General features: G+C 38.2%; 1 protein-coding gene across 4 annotated transcripts in view; it reads right to left on the reverse strand.

Moving 5' to 3' along the window:
* The window catches only part of HECW2 (HECT, C2 and WW domain containing E3 ubiquitin protein ligase 2), a 177,023-nt gene that overhangs the window by 8,862 nt on the left and 147,067 nt on the right, over positions 1-21,094 (reverse strand). For all 4 annotated transcript variants that reach the window (XM_057378032.1, XM_057378035.1, XM_057378034.1 and 1 more), the window contains 9 exons: positions 17,282-17,402; positions 15,587-15,700; positions 11,834-11,986; positions 10,494-10,592; positions 8,679-8,808; positions 7,946-8,092; positions 7,419-7,533; positions 6,750-6,835; positions 5,344-5,456 (listed from right to left, as the gene is read on the reverse strand). In XM_057378032.1, the coding sequence (XP_057234015.1) occupies positions 5,344-5,456; positions 6,750-6,835; positions 7,419-7,533; positions 7,946-8,092; positions 8,679-8,808; positions 10,494-10,592; positions 11,834-11,986; positions 15,587-15,700; positions 17,282-17,402 (1,078 nt within the window). The remainder of the gene's footprint in view (positions 1-5,343; positions 5,457-6,749; positions 6,836-7,418; positions 7,534-7,945; positions 8,093-8,678; positions 8,809-10,493; positions 10,593-11,833; positions 11,987-15,586; positions 15,701-17,281; positions 17,403-21,094) is intronic.

Genomic DNA, 21,094 nt, shown 5'->3' on the forward strand with positions numbered 1-21,094 from the left:
TTATTTGAAAAGTTCAAAAGAGAACACACAGACTGGTAGGTGCTTGAATAGAGATGGGCAGATAGTATTCTTTTAGAAGACTTTGTTCTGTCAAATGATGTTTTCCAACYGAACAGGTAGTGAGTTTTAATCTATTTTCTTCTCATTGAAATAAGCCAGYAAGAAGCATTTATGAAGGTCTTTAGAAACACACTGCCTTCTATCCATCAAATATACATGAGACAAAAAGACTGATTTGGCATGGTACAATTCAAACAGTCTGGTCTGAAATCTTGCCTTTTAATGTGTCTTCTGAGATGTAGCCTTCCTTTTCTGTACTGATGACACTTGAACATTGTATTTGTAATGATAAACAACATATTTCCATACATCTGCAGATATACAGGAAACAATCCCACAGTAGTAAATTAGATGCCCTTCCTTCTACAATTTCCTTAGCATATGGATGATCTTGGGACATTACTGCTTGTGCTGATATTCCCAATGGCCATATCTGCCCTACAGGCCAACAGCTTTTGGRATGACACAAAACCATGCATGAATCTCTAGCAACCACCTTGCTTTCTTAGGAGGGCCACCATGGAGTTATTTCTCAGTTTTTGAAGTCCATCTACCTCAATTTGTTGACACACTTGGAACTGTCTCTCAAAACCTCTTCCAGGGAATGAAAAGGGAGAAAATAAAAAGGTTTCACTTTATAGCAGAATCATGGAAATCATTGCCTCATCTTAGAGCATGCTAATGACAGTACTTTCTAAAGCACTGTGGTGGATGAGCTATAATGAAATATATATATAATATTATTATGTTATAATGAAATAACATAACTATTAATGTGATGGGCTCTTGAGGATGAAATGATGCAAACAGAAACTGCAAGAGGCATCTTTTCTGCTCTAAAGCTTTGTAATAAGGCCTCAGTTTAGACAAATTTTTGTATTTTGGCAGGTTTCTGTTTACAAATACTTCATTCTTTTGCAATAATATACATCAYGGAGTTATTAAATACAATCCAGCTGAAAAACTCCTCCTGCAATGCCCTGCCCTTCACCAGTATGATCTGTATGGAGTGTAAATAGGTAACATGTTAATGGAAGCACTGAACATGCTCCCTCCTCATAGCAAATGCAACTCCTCATTTAACCTAATCAGTCCCAAAAATCCAACTGTCTACCACAGACCTGCACAGACTTCCTCTGAGCCTGAAAGTGCTGCCTTCCATGTGAGCAAAYTCATTAATTGCCACTTTAAGTGACTCTCAGCTCCCAGCTTTGGTAACAGAACATGAAGTGAAGTGGGTTAATCTCACTTGTTAAAAAACCAAAGAGTCCATTACAAACCCTCATTGAAGCTGAAACACTCACTCAGTTACAGCCTTGTAGTGTCATAAAAATATCAGGCTGAAGATATGTATTCACAGTACACAAGGTCACACTATTATTATAAACAGAGTCCAAACACCAAATATGCAATTACTTAAAGAAACATTGACTTTAGCACCCTCCCCAAACACAGTACCCTTAGAAGTGCACTGCTAGTACATGCTGTATAGCAGAGATGGCATTTCCCCACCCTGTACTCCAGGAGCCCAGTAAAATTTCTCTACCCAGCCATCTCTCTAAGGCTCTGGAGGAAAGCTTTTTTTTTTTACTCCTTCTTTGTCTGTCCAAACACCTTATGAAATAATATCTGTGATACAGATTAAATTATTCAATTTTCTGCAGAATGCTTTAAAATTTTGAAATTATTCTCTTGATGAAAAAGACCAATTTAAACCCTGCAGCAAATGGAACTCAGTGATCCCTTGAATTCAGCAGAGTGTTGAAGATTCTTAGGCAATTAAGAGCCTAACCACACACTTCTGCTGCATGGGGCTGACAGCCACTCATTAGAACTATGGATCATGCTGTGTGGGCTGGAAAACCACAAATCATAAAAGACACAGTATATAATTAGCAAGGGATTCATTACAAACTGGTTTAATAGTAAGCTGGCAAGTTGTTTACATTTATTAAGAGAACTGAGTTTTATCTTATTTTGAGGGCAATGTTGAAAATGGAATCACTTACTATGGAAAACCAAGTAATTAAAAAAGACAAAAACAAGACCTTTGTCTTCTGAGGTGATACATGCTTTTCTAACCSCAACAAAAAACATCCTAAATCTTTGAGAAGAAAGTGGTTTGGTTTTTTTTTTTTTCCTTCTGGTTAGTATTTTCCCATTCCAATATTTCAAACCACATGGGCACTAACTGTTAGTATTCCAGGGCTGATGTTTTATGACAACATGAAAAACCATCTTGATTTCTAAAGTCTAGATTCCCAGATTCCCAATTAAACTCCCTTCATTTTGATTACCTTCATAAAAGAGAGTGACTTGGGCTCAAAACACAGTAGTCAGACATAAATATCAAGTGAATCATCATATGCATGAATAAATAATGCACAGCAAAAAATGTGGAACGAATTTCTCGGCGTGTGAGGGAACTGAAAGAGTAACAACCCCTCCCTGAATTTAGTCTAATCTGCAATATAGTGCCRAAGAAGGAAGTAGAAGTGGCATTGGGGTAGCAATAGTTAAGCTAGACCTGTAATAATCCATCTATTCAGGGCATTTTACCTGCTGCCTAGTTAGTGTAAAAGACAGCRATACAAGCTTGGCAACCTGACATGWGCCTCACRGAAATSTCACTATTTGGATTCAGCAGAAGTGATTACACCAGCAGTCAGAACAGTGGGAACTAGGCAAAYATCTAGTGAAAACTTTTGGTGTTTACATTCACAGCTGCTTAGGCCACAGGCACATACCTAAGTAACTATCCTAGCTGCCCTTTGTGTCTCAGATCAGGGRGAAGAGCTGGGGATGGGCATTCTCAAGTGTTTCCAGCACTGCAGTAGTGTTTTTAGAAACGGAAAAAAACAAAGTCCACTTGTTAAATCCTCACTTTTGCCACCCTCACACCATGCACTATTAAATTTCACAGGCACTCCTGCTAGAAGGGCAATTTGCAAAGTACAACAATGCTAGGGGTGAGTGATGGTGACTTAACATAAATGCTTTGGTTATCTGAGAATCAGCAAGAGTCACCGAGTCCTAGGGCAGCACTCCCAGCACATCCAGCCATGTGTTTACACATGCTGGGCTTCTTTGGAAACCTTTTGAAWGTTGCTGCTCGGGGTTGTAGTTACCAATGTCTCAGCTCCAAGCCGGAACCACACATGTGAAAATGCAAACAGTGCTTTCGGCTTAACCCATTTAAGCACTAACAAGGAAGATGTTTTATTTTTTATGAGATCAAGGTTCCCTGTGTTTGAATACCAGGAATTGCTTTGCTCATGACAACTGTAATGTTTTGTTGTTATTTTGRTTCTCACATTTGTATGGTAAAAAGGATCCAGAAAGACAAAAATCAAAGGTTTCCTAACCATGGGAAATGTAAATGAAATTTCAACGAATGATACAATCTCTTAAATGTGAGGAGYTGGCATTTCCCCTACACTTGMTGAACAGCCTATGATAGCAAAGATTCTCGATATGTTTCTCCACTGCACTTTAGGAAACAGTTCAATTCTGCAGTTTATTACATCCAGGGCTCTGCATAACCTTTCCAGAGGAAATTCTGAACATCCTGTTCTSTCAGGTCCTGACCTTTTCCATGCTTCAAGCTCTGCTTGCAAGTACCAGGAATTTCAGCTTCAGAGAATATATGGAAAAACTCACGCAATCTCTTTTCTTTCTTAAACTCACAAAAAAAAACCCCTTTAATTTTGAAGTCAGAAATTATTTTTTTAAAAGTCACAGCTTTTTCTTTTTAAACAGAATCAAAGCTAGTCCATAGGCTATTCACAGTGAGATTATAAAGGAGACTTATCAAACCACAAAGTACTACTAGGCCCCCAAAAGATATTAGAGTATTTGATTAGAAATAGCARTTTTCAGGATTTGGATTTCTTTCATCCTCAGTTGCCTGGCTCTCATTTGTGCTGCAAACAGGAAAGATGACTCTGTTTAAAGGCCACCTGCTGTGGATTTTACAGCACCACTTCTGTGTCCGTGACCTTCTCCCTGTGGTTGTGATGGCAGGAGCCAACTCRAGAGATGTTTCTGCCTCTGGCCTTGTGCTGAAGGAAAAAGCTGCAGCCTGTTGGTCAGAGACACTCTCTGTGTCTCTGACAGCCACCCTGTGTCTAAGAGCAGCCTTGRAATGCAAGTTATCTTGTTTATGAGGAGTGGATTAGGATTAGGGCTGGTTTTCTCTGTGGATCAGCCCAGCCCAGAGCCACCTCCAGAGGCTGTACACACTCAGCCTCACTAAAGCTGAGATCTGATTAAGTCGAGTTAGGTTGCCCACACTCTACAAACCAATCTGTGTCTAACCACTCCTAAAACGTTTAGAGGCTACAGAATTACAGAATTGGATGAAAAAAAACCTCCCAGCTATCAGTCTGATCACAGTAGAGAAAGACAAGAACCTGTCATTTTTTGTCCATGAAGAAACCATGCTGAAGGTTTTTTTTCTGTCATTCACATGTTAGTCTAGTCCTGGCATAGTTACCATGGACCTTTGAAGAGAACTCTTCTTTCTCCCCTAAAAATTGGAACGTTTAGAAAAGCCTTTTTTTAATCTTTTCATCCTACTCCTCAAAACCTGTCCTACCCAATATAAAATTGCAAGGGCTTGTGCAACTCAACTCCTGCTCTCGTATCTTGGGCTCCCATGTTCCTTTACTCCCTTCACCCACTTCAATTGATCCTACTTTTTCTCTAAGAAATCCTCATTTTCTCTTGCTGCTCCTCAAGGGAAATTACTCCCTCCCCATCTATTCTGCACTCACAACTTTCCTCATCAGTATTTGTTAACGCTCGATATCAGCCCAAGCATAAAAATTACATCACAAAATTAAACTATAAAGCCCATCTCTGATGCAAAAATTATGACAGCAGCTTTCAGTCAGGCACAGTTACAAGTGCTATTTCATTTTAATTCGTAATAATTTTGGTCCTACCCGATAAACCAYATGTTCAGTAAGTAAATACTTTCACATTTGATCAAATGTAACAAAAAAAAATCAGACGTAGCTATCGTTCTAATATAATTTTCCATGAGAAAAAAACTACAATATGGATGYCAGCCACAATTACACATTGGAATGGAATGGAGAGAGAACAAAATGGAATTTAAACCAAAATGGGTGCATCAGACACCGCAACAACGGAGAAAGAAATTGTCATGTAAGGGAAAGTATGTTTGCATATTCAGTTAAAACTTGTTAATGTTTGTCAAACAGCTTATCTGCTACCCCATAGGTGACCCTGTGAGCAGCCCTGGCATCAGTGCTGTACCTTGGAAGAGCAGTGATCTTGCCCCACTTCTCCACGCAGAAGCGCCTGGGCCCATTGCTCCCCCGGAGAGAGGCAAAGCCTTCGTAGGGAATGCTGGACGTGCCTGTAACAAACTGCCAGCACAGACACACATCATGCAGGGGTTAAACACTGACACCAGCACATCCACTGCAGCCCAAATGTTCATGTAAAACCACTTGCAAAGTAAGGAAATTGGTGAGGCACAAGCAATAAATGCTGCTTTGCATGGAGGCTAAGGGCAAACAGAGCATTTCCTGGCAGGGCTCTAGAAGAGGCAATTTAGCAGATTAATTTCCTCCAAAGATTTCTCTGCTACATAAATACTGWAGAATAACACACTATCATTATCCAGTCACTTCAGCTTAAGCCTAARTGAGGTTTTTGCTACCGTTTCCTGCATTAAAAGGAATAAATACAAAAAGTAGTAATATCTGGTGGCTCTGTGTTATGCTTTGTTGTGGATTTCCACAGCTGTGTATTTAACTACTGTAAGAAAAGGACTACATTCTGAAGGCTGGGCAAAATGCCCACTGACATCTGCTGAAATACTGTCTGATGAGCAGTTTTATTTACAACCTGCTACAAACAGATCAAACATAGTTTTTGACAGATCAGAGACTACTTAATCTGTAATGATTTGGACATTACAAAAACTTTTAGCTAAAAATTGTGATAGGAATTTACAAGCAGACATTTCTGTCTCTCCATCAAATGAGATTTCCAACACTGCTTTTTAAATACTTAAACAAATTTTAGATACAAATTCTGACTTGTTAAAAACAATGTGCTTCATAACACATAAACAACATGGTATGGTTTGCAGTGGAGGTTTTTCTGTTTCTTTATAGATAGGATGGATGTAACCTGAATTCAAAAAGATTTACTCAGTACTAAACCCATGTGTATAAATATTCCTCTGTTGAGAAATTCTGTCCTTCTGCAGCAGGGTGACTGAAAMCTGTAGGTTCAGTGAAAATGTAATTGGACTGTCTTTAAGGTTTTCATCATTGTTTTCTAATTTGAGGCCTTGAACTTTCAGCTAAGCTTTCTCCTTCCTGAGCTGTATAAACACTATTAACATTTCTACCAATTACAGTTTTCCTTTTTTATCTTTAGGAGTCTTAATGTACTTTTAATCAAACAATGGTAAAGGATTATTGACATCAGCCATTGTATCTTAAATGTACTTTTAAATTTAGAAATCTATAAAAAYAGCTGTGAGCTTCAGTCACTTGTAATGATTACATTTAGCCTCTGGCTCACGTTATTCCCTCTAGCAAACATCACCAGCAACATTTCTGTATATCATAGACCAGAATGGGATTCATTTAGCATCAAATTTTAATKATATACATTATTTTGACACAGATCTGCTGATTTCTTACCTGTAAAAGTCTTAGTCGTTGTTCATTGTTGAACCTTTCCACAGCAGCCCAGAACCACCGAATTACAATGTGATTGTCATGATAACCTGTTAAMAAAACAGAGTCTTTATACTTTTAGATGCTATGAAAGTGGATGAGGGAATAGTTAGTAAGCTTTTCCTAGTTTGGCCCTATTCACAATAATGACATATTCTTCATCCAATTGCATCAAAAGGCAGGAGGTGAAAAAAATACTCCTAAAATGCTTAAAAACCCTAAAGGCAGAGAATGAATATGCTATGACAAAAAGAAGTGAGATCCCTTATGCAAGCACTTCTTCCATTAATCAGTCACTAACAGGAATGCCAGTTCTTGAAATATTCCAATACTGTGCTATTTATCTATCCAAAGCTACAAATGATGCTCCAACCATCTCTCTCACAGTAGTTCCCTAATCTTCTGTTGTTCTCAAATTATCTCAACCACCAGCCTGCAGTCACTGGGATTGCTTCTAATTTTCTGTGGGCTTCGAGTGTGTAAAACAAAGAGGAATTTCCAAGTAAGAATGGATACCATTTCCATTTCCCTGCCAAGTCTGGGTGGTATCCCCCAGTGTGGCAGGATGGGTTGAGAAAACTGTAGTTCCAGGGTCCCTGATATTCTCCTTGAACAAGTCAAAATTCAAGTTACCTCCTCTGTACTCTGTATTATTTCTCCAATCASTCAAATCAATTTCTGCTGTTCCAGCTATAACCAGTTCCAGTTCTCTGGCATCAAAYACAGACACCAGTCTTGCATCAACCACCTGTGAAAGGAAAGAAAATTCATAGCAACATTTCTTCATTTACKGATTTTTGCCACTCCATAAAATCTGCTGCTAAGGTATTTACCAGGTATCATTTCTGTCACAAATAGTCAGATTTTGTCTTTTTAAACAAACAAGTCTCAGAGACCCAGTGCAGAAACAGAGCAAGCATTCACTGCTAATCATACAGTGATCAAAAGTATTGTCCAGTGCAAACATACATAACAATAGCCTTTACACAAATGACTAAAAAAAAAAAAAAAAGTTTTTAAACCACCCCCCTTCCCTTCAATTCCAGTATCTCCAAGGGCACTTCTGATTATATTTGGGACTCTGTATTTTAGAAATGTGTACAAGGAGAAAAATATTTTTGAAGGAGAAAGGAAGTAAATTTAATTTTGGAGCTTTTTACCTCATAGAAACCACGAACTAGACTTTCTGTTTGTTGTACAACTCCCCTCTCAATTCTCCATTTCACCATTCTTTCTATGTATTCTTTCTTGTTCTTTTCAGTCACTGGGATATTGGCACCTCCTGGTTTTAGTTCCCGTTCTGTGATCTTAGGAAAAAGATTACCAAGTGACAACACAGTATTATAAAGACAAAAGAAAAAAATTATAATAACTTAAATTTTTAAGTTGAAGTAATTCCTCAAAATCACTAACCAAGCCTGACTTTAGCAAACTGGAATATGTGAAGTAAGAAAACATATTAAAAAAAAAAAAGTAAATATTATTTAAAATCCCATTTAGTCTGAGGAACCTTCACAATTAGTATTAAGAATAATTTGAGAAGAAACAATCTTTACAGTGACTAAAATAGTGAAGTTTTCTGAATAATATYTTAACAAAGGTATTGTAATACTTTTGAATGGCAACTTTGCTGCAATCAAATTCAGGTAAATTACCCCTAGCAAAGCAATCCTAAAATCTAATATTTCAGATACTCTCCAGAAAATCTCCTTAACCAGAAAAGCATGTTTGACCAGCTACAAATAATTCCTCCTTAGATTTCAACATTGGTTTCACCAGCTGGAATTTTTTAAATACAAGGTCAAAGSAGCACAGAGGGAGAGTCGTTCTTCTGTCCAAATAAATGTTTATCTAACAGCAGAACACACCACGGAAATTAAGAATCTTGCACACCTGCCCAAAAACTTCTTCATTTACAGTAAATGTGAGATCCAGGATATCATGTATATCATTGTCTTTCATCCACTGCAAACTCTGGTGAAACTCCTCATCCAGATATTCCAGGTCACTCAGGTCACAGAGTCTAACAGAAGAAAGAAGAAGAAAACACACAAATACAGATGATGGCAGCAGCCTGTGCTCAGTWACTGAACTCAGACAGGACAGTCCTGAAAAACAGACTGTGAATGGGAGCCAAGAGAAACATCAGTAAAGACAACTCAATTTCAAATCTCTGTTTATTTGCCTGGTAACAGCAGTTACTGCATAATACAAAATAATTCTGTAAATATACAAAACTCCAGCATTTAATTTGGAAACACATTGCTTTTTAAGCTTATGGTGAGTCTGCCCCATGTTTCCTGTGAAGCATATTTAGGAATTATGAAAATACCTACATTAAAGAGACAAAGGATTCAATTAAAAAAAGAAATTGTAAGATTTTTTTTAACAAGTAACCAGGGTCCTTTGTGGCTACACTGCCTCATCTCTCATTGTTTGTTGAACTGCTCAGATGCCCTGCTTACCACAGAAATACCCTTTTTTACCTGTGGCCATACATTGCCTTACCTCCTTTTACAAATCCAGTTTGTAAGCCAACTGTCCCTCGCTGTGTATAACAATTACTATTCCAAGCTTTGGACATGTCATTTGCTAGCAATATTTAATATTGTGGTGGCAATTTCTGCCATGCTTCTTAACTCCTTTAATCCTGGCCTGTGCAACAGGACACTGGGGCTATTCTCAAGCAAGGTGMAGGGTTACCTGCCTGCTTCATTCCTGGTCAACACAAAGGCAGAAATAAGTCCTGCTGGATGCTCAAGTGTGGTTTTATGTGACATCCTGCAGCATCAGCCTCCACATCAAAGCTGATGGATTGGGTCCCATCTGCAGAGACAGTCTGGATGACTCAGTTCTGACAAAAGCAAWGGTGCAGGGCTGCCATGGGGAATTTGCACCAATTAGGCTGCCTACACAGGTGGCTGCCCCTCATCTTTAATTTCACTGCTTAGAAAATCACCAAGGTAATTTAATTTAGCAGCCATGTGAAGTCCACCTGGGGTAGATCCTCATTCCTGYTAAAATGATGCTGCTGGCATTTAAGTATTTTTGAAATACACGTGCAGTAGGAATGGATGAATGCAGCAGGAATCCCCACTACTGGAATATGCAATATTTTATAGAAGAAAACTATGCTTCCACTCTTCTCAAAACCAGCTTTCAAATAAAAAAGTAAAGCACCTTAAGTTCATTAGGTCTTAAGTCCCAGACATGCTGAGCTCTCATTGTTTCTGCCAGAACAAGAGCAGTAGCTCTGGAAACCAAGTCTGAAGTATATCAAAGCACAGCTCCTCAAAAAGGAGATTGCCAACAATCAGTCCACCTCTGAGAATGGGTCATGCAGTCTAAGCTATAAGTGATTCATATCCTATCCTGTGAGTCACTACACGACAAATGAATAAGAACTCTATTAATATCTAGAAAAAGCCCACAGCATTTATTGTCTGTCTTCAAATCTAAGTTTTTGCAGAAGAAAGCAGGCAACAGGGTTAAAACAAAATATGAGGTTTTCATACTGAGCAGAAATGACATTCTGAGGCAGTGGAAACAAGTAAATAAAAAAAAAAATTCATAGATTGAAATCAATATATTAAATTAGAAATAATAGCCAGTCTTTGTCAAAAAACATCATAAACAATCCATATACAAAATGGCACCATTAATGGGGAAGGAACCAATCAAAAGTGGAGACAGAACAGTTCTACTCACATTCGGAGGAGGGCTTTATAAAAGGGTCTGGTAAAAAAGGCATCCAGCAAATACTGATGTATCAGAGCAAGACCAAGGATCCGACCACTAAACCTGAACCTGGAAGAGAAAAGAGTCACAGTTGTGATACAGTGTGAGTCGTGATGGAGGCCAATGTCTGTAGGATGAGATGTGACTGCAGAGCCCTTCCCTTTCCAAGCATAACCATTTGTCACAGCTGCATTTCCTGAATTCCCCCTGGAGCTGCACCAGACCAGCATTCCCTGAAAGCCACAGGGGTCAATGCCTCCTTCCCTCCCAGGGTCTCTGCTCCAGCACTGCAGAAGCCACAGATGAGTACAAAATGTTGGCAGAAGCTGCACAGCACATAAGAGTTTTCTCTCATGTTTCTGCCAGGCTGTTCTGCCTTTCCAATACAGCCTATGCCATTTGCTGTGATGTACTGGAGCTCAAAAGGCAGGTTGCTTCCACTAACTGAACTGCCAATCATTTAATTTTCTGTTAATTTGTAAAATTAGTAAAGAGATTCCCCTCTGATGCTCATTCTTCATAAATGACTTTCAAAAAATAAGAACTTGGTACATATCTGTCCTACAGAGATAAGCAGTTGTCATTCCACTATTAATGTAATCCAACTACTTACACAGCAGAATTCTCTGTTAATAGTCACAGCACAGCTTTACAGATTTATGGTGATGCCATGGCTTAACTCAACTGAGGGTGATTTAAACTGGCTTATAATTGTGAAAATGGGATTATGCAAAAATCCTCAATAATTCTTTTAGAAGCATGGGTGTGTGTACACACTGTTTCAAAGCTGTGCAATCAGCAGTCTTCCCTCTACCCCCAACTAAGATATCACCACAGATTTCTTTCCAAGAGCTATGTTGGGGGTTTTCCACTGAGGAGATATCTGTGCTCTTTAGGAAGACTCAAATAAATTATCTACAGTAATACCTGCCTGAAATCTCCCTTAATCTCCTCAGCTGACAAAAAGTCAATGTGTTATTAATTTTTCTTTCCTTTTTGTTAATACACAAGAGGTTAATAATGCTTTCATCAAATGACTGCTAATGTACAAAAAATGCAGGGAGTTGTGCTGTGAGACAATCCCATGATACATGTTCCAAATTATAATTTTGCTGACCTCGTGAGAAACAAGATCATTTAAAAACCACAAKAGAAACCAAAACCAGGGAAGTCTAAAGAAATGTGATTATTTTGCTGCTGGTTAAGAAGATCAGATTCTGTGTTATATATCTGAGCAGATTTAAGCAGTTGTTCTACAAGTGGTAATACCAGAAAAGGTATCTGAAAAATAGAAAGAAAATAATTCTTACCACTCATGGTGATTGTCTACGAAAGCAGACATGGGACTTATTTGTACTGTGTAGGTATCGTTGGCTGAATATTCAAACAAACCATAATATGGATTGAAGAGCTCCCTGGACACCAGGAAAAAAAACTCCCTTGATGGTCCACTGTAGTCCAACCTTTAAAGAGAAACCTGACATTACTATGAAGAAACACTTCTTTTGAATYTACATTCCCTATAGCATATTTTGATTAAAATTTCGTAAGATTTTAACCAGAACCCTTAAGAGCACAGATTGCCTAATACCAAAGTATGTAGAACTCTCGAGGGACTATTCTCAAATGGAATGGCTTGGAGGATTGGAATGAAGTTCTCCATGCAGGCTGCTTTCAGAAAAAATGTTCTGGGTCCAGCTGTCATGGCCTCTTTGCCACAGGAATATAACCAAATAATTGGGGGTGGCCAGGGTGGGAAGGAGGAAAATAATGAAAAGAGCCAACATTAGACTTATCTGCATCTGACAAATTAAGAATGAAAATAAACAATGGCCATGTTTTGTCTTTGCAGACTTGCAACTGTAGGACAATTTGAAGGATAATATTTCTGTTTTCCCTAGCAATATAATTTGAGATTACTTCAGTGATTTATGTTTCTTGGTCTAAATTTTCTGTCTGTCTTCCAAACTTGAGTACATTTAAATGTCTTTTGGAGAGTGCACTTCCTTTGTTGGTTTTTTTTTGTTGTTGTTTTAGTCTTTTTTTCCCTTTTTCAAGATTCCAGGATTAATGAATCTAAATAACCCCTTCTTCCTGAATGATAAACAAACATTGCTGACAATGCACTGAGACTGAATTTTGACACTACACTGAAGGTCACCAGTGAAATAAGTATGCCATTAATGCTCTATTAGAGTTGGAAAACAGAGAACTAGGGGTTTTCCAGTGAGAACAGAGATTATTATAACCCTAACAAACAGATATAAAGATATATCTTTTATAGGTAGAAGGTTTAATGTTTGAACCTTAAGTACTAAGACAATGCACAGACAGAAGTGTCAYAGAGAAGTTCAACTTTCACACAGAACTTCTGCTACAAACGTTCTGGCTCATAAACTTTTAAAGAAGACAAACATAAATGACAGTTGTTTTTGAGGATGAAGTTGTCAGGAAAGTAAAGGCTAGGTGCCATTATCAAGCTGAGGACAAACCTCTTTCCTTGGYTGAATAAAAAACATTTTCCCTTCAGTCACTTGGAAGCATTCCACTTTTGTTAAGCTTCAGCAGGAAAGTACTGAAACAGATCGTTACCCTGGCAAGAAGGGGAAGATTCCACCAACAAATTACAGAAAAAAGTAATCAAAAATGGTTTGATACCATGGTCAACTGTTGGATCTTAACCTTGGCTCAAATACCAGGATCAAGTAAAGGGTCATCTGGAAGACTTCTGCAAATTTTGGGGATAATCAGACTCACTGTGAAACCCTAAGATAGAAAGGAAACTATGTGCTTGACTATCAGCCATTTCATCCAGCTCCCTTTGTATGCACTTACTGTGAGTCACGTTAAATAAATCAATCATGAGAATCCTGCACTGCCAGTCAGATTTATCCGACAATTAAAGGCTTGGCACAGGGGTGAGAAAACTTCATACGAGAGGTATGCAACCACACAACAGCTGCAACTGTGGGGCATTGGGATATTCAGGAGAGTAGTATGTTGTTGGCAACATGACTCATGTCTCCTAGGAAGCACCMTTAATACTTCACATTTACCACTCTTTAATGCAAAGCAGCTCCTCCTAATAGTTCATAAACCTGGGGAAAAGGAAGCATATTCTTTCTATCTAAACTTTTATCCTGTATCACCACAAGACGTAGGAGTTTATAAAAAAACATTAAATGAGCATCACAAATGCATGACTGTAGAAACTGAAGGTTGAAGGAAGGCAAGCATTGTGAGACTTAGGATAGAAATGGCATGAACAGCAGTAACTAKGTCTGATTTGCCCCACCTACTATTTTATACACTAAGAAATCAATACTTACTAAAATGCTATAGTACATGAGGGTTTCCTCGTCCATCACTTTATGACTTACACCTCTTTACCAAGAGGAAAAGAAAYGCAAAAGCCAACTCCTACTTAAAACTTTAAAAGGAAGAGCTAATAGGAAACAATTAACTTGGAATATTCCTCCTCTCCTCCACCCTGACCTGTCTTTCTTCACCTGGCCAAATGAGTAGCTTGATGTGATACATATCCTTGCACCATCTCTGATGAAACAATACTGTTTGTGCACATCCTTTCTTCATTAAAAATACAGACTTGTAAATACAGAACTGACATAATTTTCATTTGACTTTGCTCTTAATTAACTGATTCTTTTCCATTAAGGCTGGAGTCTTGTGTAAATGGATATAATGGGGACAGGATGTGTCACCCCCATTTCCAGGTCACTCTTCATGCTGCTGAGTGGTGGAATGCAAAAGTCTGACATCTGATGAAAGGAGATGGTGTATCTGGATCAATCAATCTCATGTATGATTTAAAAAATTTCCCTTTCATTTTTAGATCTGAGTCGAGGTTGTAGCTGTGAAAGCAAAGGCTGGTAGGGGCTGGGTAAAACAGGCCTTGCTCCTCATCCCCACCCTCYTCTGTCAATTCAGTGTAATCTCATTGTGCCCCAGCCTTGCCATTCCAGTTCTCCTGAGWTTTTCCTCAGACAGCATACTGATATTATTTATATGAACAAGTCCACACTTGGCTCTCAGCTGTCAACATTCTTTATTTTAAGACTTCACTGAGTCCTTATTAACACTAAGTGCTTCGGGGTGAACTTCTAACAAACAACAGGATTTAGGGATTTTCAAAGATATATTAATTTTATCTCGTCTTGTAAAAGGTGTTTCTATTACAACTTTGCATTTCAAAAACTCACACATTGCATGGCAACAGCGCACACTACAGCATTTCAAGAGCTGTGCTGCAGTTTTCTAAAWATCAYGGAATAYAAGTTTGAATRTATTTGCAAATACATTCATGAACCKTATCAACAAGCACATAGGCTTTAATATCTGACAAAGGGAGCAAAAATCAAGAGACAAAAGCAGAAAATAGCACATTGTTTTAGATTCACTTGCAAGAAAATCTAAACACATCATGCTTTGCAAAGGACATCTCACAACCGGTAACATATTAGACTTTCATTAGACACAGACATCATTCTCTGAATGTGTCTTTGAAGTTCAGGAATATTTATGTTTTTTTGACAACTGGCAACAGCCTGGTTGCTTTTATTTGTGATGTAGGCCCTGGCAGTGAGCACCTCCTGTAGCACTGAGGGCTTTCAGCTCCCCGTGCCTCAGACAGGAGCTAAACTAAGGATTGAGCCCACAGCCTCCTCTGGAAGCACTCTCCCTTCAAAAGATGGCAGCTTTCTTTTAATAAGCCCTGAAGACTCAACAGCACTGAGAGAAAAGAAATACAAATAACACAAGAAAGTTGTTTGGTTTTTAATTTACTTTCCCAGCAATATTCTGAAACGCACACCAACTACTGGGAAAATTCACATAAGCAGTCAAATTACTTCTGCAAAGGCAGGATATGTTACATCATAAAATGCTTAAAGAAGCCATTTTGAAGAGCTGTATGTTCTATGCTTGTGTATGTGTCATTTCCTGACCACAGTCCTTCCTCTTTTCACCCTAGACAACAAACTTGGTGAAACAGGAGCTGCAGACACTGAGTTCTCAGACCACAAACACTTCCCTGTTCTACTCACCCTTCTTCCCCAACAAACGTGACATAGAGTTTATTTCTCTGCAGGTCTTTTCTTGAGTAGCCCATGATCTGGTTAAAGGCATCTTCTAACAAGTGATCTCTCCTGATGATTAATCTGAAGGGCAAAATTGTTTTGAAACAGCAATTTGTGAACATGAACCACAGTTGGAAATACCTATTTACACTGCAAKATAGTAACAGAGTGACTTCAGAGATACACATTTCTGATGGATAATTTTCTCCAGATCAGGAACCTCCTGTTAGTCTATCTCCTCCAATCCCCTTTCAATTTCAGTAAAATGTCCCTTGTATAAAGAAGTGTAATTTTGTTTCATCTAACTTGTTTATTCCTTAAATTAAAGTCTTAAGAGGAAAAGTCMTGAAGCTTTTTCATTAAGTCTGAAACACTTTCATAAAGCTGCACCCCWAAGTGAGTTTTACTGTAAGAAAGAATCTAATTTTTTCTGTGAAAACCAATCTCTTAACACAGAAAAAGATAAAACCATGAAAAATCACAGTATGGTAAACCCAGAAACACACATCCTTACATYATCCTTGAGAGTGTAATGGTACAAGAAGACTAGATTGGCAATCATTTGTACAAAACCCCTTAGCTTAAAAATCTACASTGCAATGGCAAATACACCAGGGAAGAAAGGACAGGAAAAAAAAAGTGTGTATAAAATGGAATAGATCTCACAGGGAGCAAATGCCATCCTCTTCTACCAGTTATTTGGCCAAGCATTCAGAACAAAGCTTTCATAGATAAGGCTTTAACTGTTTATGAATTCATTATATTCGAGGCAGGCCCTGTTCAACATTTGCCTCTTAAGAACTCATCTAAACAACACCATTTTAATCCCATTTCAGTTTAGGAAAACTTGTAACAATTTCACATAAATGAAATCTGAGCTTTGCACAGATTTCTGCAAAATAAGAGAAGTGACTGGCTGAGGGAAGTAAAAAAAATCAAACAAAACCCTCCAAAAATAGAAAACCTACCTCCTACTTATAATAGAGGAAATKATTAAAATATGTTCCAGTGCCTCATGGCCATGGGTTTGACAGCTGGCACAAGACTTGGTAATTTACAAAATTTTGAAAGCATCTTGTGAGGACAATCCTTAATACAACAGGATGTAATCACATGATTACCAAATAAATGAAGGAGGGAAGACCTCACTCCAAGTACTCTATCATTCAGAGTGCTAAAATAAAAATATCAGCAGTTGTTCAAGGCAATCCATAGAATTTAGTAACATTTACAGTATGAATCTTCTTTACTAAAGAGGACTGTGGTATCAATGATGTGCAAAAGATAAATCTGTCTCATTTTTTCAGTGGAAGAATATAAGAAAATATAACTGTTTATATCATAGCAGCTGCTAAAATGGAAGAATTCAGATGCCTCCTGCTCTGCAGGCCTCTTCCAAAAGCTCTTTTTGGCACCGTATTGGTAATACTGTCTGTACAAAAATATAGTTTGGAGAAAACACAGAGGTGCTCAGAACTTGCTGTATCCTCTGCTATGAATCACATGCTGGCATTACATCTTTTATTACAGGTTTTATATTCCAAGAAATGCCTGGGTAACCGTAACATCTGCATTCCTTCTAATGGGAAAAAGCTTGTAGATGTGCAAGGCAMGGCAARCTGCCTGAAAAGAAATCCAGATKCATGAGATGCTTCAACATACTTCARTTTCCCTGGGCCTTGTCCATATCCTTTAGTCTCCAACTTCCTGTAGAAGTTCCTCAGCTTGGCTTCAAAATCTCTTTTGTAGGGAGCTGGAGCTCGGGCATTGGCACGCTGAGTACCTGCAGGGAGCAATGAGCAAAGCATGAGCAGCAGTGACACAAACTGATRAATGTCCCATCTGCTACTGGAAAGATTCTTTAACAGCAAAAGGCATGGATGGTAAGTGCTTGGTTTAGTCACCTTTATAAAGAGTAAAAGCTGCATATCTTCAAATCTGCTCTGCATCCAAGACTTTTTGTTTGCTCACTTCCAATAGTATCATCTTTCAAAAGTAAATCTTGAAATTTACTTTTTCAAAAGTAAATCTTGAAAGAGCAAATCCAGGTCAACACAAAAGATGGATTTAAAAAAAACCAGCACAACCAACTAGAAAGACTTTACTTTTTGTTTGTCAAGGACACGATGTCTAACCTCTGTAATAGTTCAAGCAATAATGTTCTGTTCTGTTCTGGTTTTAATAGCAGGGAAAACAACAAGTCAGAAATGATGCACAAACAGACTGGATTCTGCATTGCCCCTGTTTGAGGAAGAARGAAAACATTTGGAAATTCCTTAGCAGAAGTTTTTTCCTGGGCAAGTAACAAGGAAGAAAAATACAGGAAGAATGGAAAGACTACCAAATCTGTCTGTGGAAATTCTAACCTGTGGCTGCAGAAACATACATGATGGTCATTTAGTGAATTTTATTTTGAAAAACTGTTTTTGAGAGTCAATTTTTTAAAAGCAAGGAGACGTGTGATCTGTATGCCAAAAAAAAATGGTGTACTCTGCAACTGCATGTACAAGTCCTGTATATACAAATTAAGCTGTTTAGTCTGATCTATTCTAAAAATTACAATCATTAAAACTTCCACTGCCTCTCTAGTTAAATGACTTCCACCAATTTCACTGCAAGGCAATGTGCCAAGGAGGCAGTTAAATTTCTTTCCTGCGTGGATGTGTAGACATCCCCACAAAAAATTCAGACGACATTTAAAATTTTTCATGCCTTTAAGTATACATAATTTGCCAACTTCTTCTCTGCAACCAGTGGTCCCCCTACAATGCACTGAAAACACAAATGAACAGTTCAGAAGCACTTTTATGCACAATTTTGTCTTTTAACTCACTTTTTTTGCAAGTTTACTTTTGGCTCCCTGCACGAAACTAAGGCAATACAGAAACACTGCTACTGTGGGGATGGGTTTGATGGGAACGTAAGGTTTCAGGTAATAAGAGAAGGGGTGCCTGTGGGCAGAGAGAGGGGAWGGAGAGCAGACCTTGGAGCCACAAAACCCATGGGTCTGACAGAAAAGGCGACAGCACATCCTGAGGAAGTGGCTGCTGGAAGGAGCTGCAGAGTCTCTGCAGAGATCAGAGACAGAACCAGTGAGCTCACTAATTACACTGAATGCCATTTAACAGGTCTTTAAGAGACCTGTCTGACCAGAAAGACACTTGGCACTTGTTCCAGGCTTACAGTGAAGTGTGGGAGGAATAGTAAATATCATGGAATCTGTGAGGCTCCAAAAGGAACWTGAAGGACCCCTCTGGAAAAAGAGATCATGGTCATTGATTCACCTGTAGTGGTTTTACTGTTTCACTGAGAGCACCAAGAGCTTCTAAAGGTACACAAGGCTGAAATCTCCTCAAAACTTACAGAAAGTGTAAACAGCCTTTTAACTATTGGCCTTTTCCCTCTCTGTGTTTATTTTGCTTTGGGTYAAAGTATGTACAAAAATGTAGTCATCAGAAAAAGACAACAAAAATATACTTCAATGTTAACCCCTGATGGAAGGTTGTTTTTTTTTTTTTTGAAGGGTACCACAAAACATGAATCTGATTGCTTCACATTGCTTCATGGTTCAGAAATCAGCATCATAATATTCTGTCAGCACATGACAAGTCCTCACYGAAAATCAGATGCATATGCCAAGAAATTCCTGAGCAATTATAGTGATTACTTCTGCCTTGGGAACAAAATATGTTAATGGAAGAGCTAAAAACAACCAGTGATGTGATAATCATATTTGATTTTCAAAGAGGTTATATTGTAAAGCAGATATAAAGAGTAGCTTCATGACTATTCATCTTCCCCRAAAGAGAAAGTACAAGTGAATGTGACTGAGCTGAACAATGGATCCTTAACACACCACCTCGTGCAGKGCAGCACAGCCAGCTTAGCTGATGAGAAAAAACAGAGCCTCCATAGAAACATGGCATATTTACAATTTCTCATCAAAAAAGTCGTTTGTACGCCAACACAAATGTGCATGCTTGCAGACTGACAGGGAGACTCAATGGTCTCTCTATGTTTTTCTATGAGCCAGAAGAGAGATTGCAATTTTAAGRAGAATGAGACCAAAACCATCAATGTTCATCCTCCACTACCTGCTGCTACTGTGAGGAAATGAGAATATCACATGTTAAAGACTSAATRTATTTTGAAATTACTTTGTTGGAATGAAGCCATGCCCAGCATGCTTTGGTGCACCAGCAATTATGAAATCTTTACTCTGGAAGCCAAAACTGGTTTTATATAAATAAAGACTGCCAGATTTGCAGTTGGAAGTAAGATGCATACATGCAGATTTCATCATTCCCTTCTCTGTAATAAAGGGAAACAGTCAYATCTAAAAATGCATTGAAAATATTAATAAATGTGAATATTATATTTCACTGCTTTGCAGAATGCCATAAGATCATTAGAGTCTTCAGATTTTTCAGACAGATCTTACAGATGTCCTTTGTCCAACAGCAAGAAAAGCTACCACATGTTTATGAATGCATTTAATCTGGTTCCATGAAAAGGCAAAGCTGTTTATTATTGTGGACCCATGAAAATCACAGTTCTTTTTGTGATAAAAAACTTCTTGTTGTCTGGAACTACCTAGAGTTGCTTGCATCTCAAATGTTCTCTGTTTACCTATACTTTTGCTCTCAAATTTGTAGAAATCCCCTTGAGCCATTTCCAATTTGCTTATCTATTATCTTGAGGAAACTAAGCACAGCAACATCTATAAACTTGTTCTTCAGATGAAATTTGTCATATTTGCACTAGTTTAGTTCTGATCTGCAACTTAGAATATGAAGTACCAATGCCATTCTGACATGAATATTCAGACACCTGAAATATGCTATATTTTGTACACCTGTTAAAGGATAACAAGGTGGCTTTACAAAATTGTTCCTCATTGCCCCACAGCCCCATTAATGCTGYCATTTTAATGTACAGTTATTAGATCCATGCTTTTAATGCTCCAGGCATCAGGATGCTGGCATGAGCAGTTCACTTAGCTTAGTTTCACTTAGTGAAACAAGTTTGCATGATTTTTTAAAAATCAGAACAAAATCACAACCCGTGAATTTTTAACACATCCAGCAAAGCATCATGTGAGCCCAAGGCAAAGGTTCAAGTTTGACAGTTAAATGCAATTATACTTGTTGACTTTGCTCAAAAATAAATCTAAATCTTTATTGTTGCTGGAGCAACAGATCTTGGATCTTCAGAAAGGTGAAAAGGTAATCCATGYAGCACAGCCAAATTATGGAAGCAGCTCTACTGCAGCATCATACAGAGACCATCATSCCTGAAGCACTGCAGTGACAAGCTCACTGACCACTCAGAAGGGGTTACAGCTCAGGCAACCTTGCCCATCTCAAAGTTGGAAATCACAAAGGGAAATAGGTTATAATTTCCCAAMAGTATATTCTTGGCTTTAAGCTGCCATGGATTTCATTGTGTAAAGGGAATAAAAGAGTAAAACAATTC

Source organism: Malurus melanocephalus, unplaced genomic scaffold (genome assembly GCF_030028575.1).
Source record: "Malurus melanocephalus ecotype Western Australia unplaced genomic scaffold, MMel_1.1 scaffold_339, whole genome shotgun sequence".
Lineage (NCBI taxonomy): Eukaryota > Metazoa > Chordata > Aves > Passeriformes > Maluridae > Malurus > Malurus melanocephalus.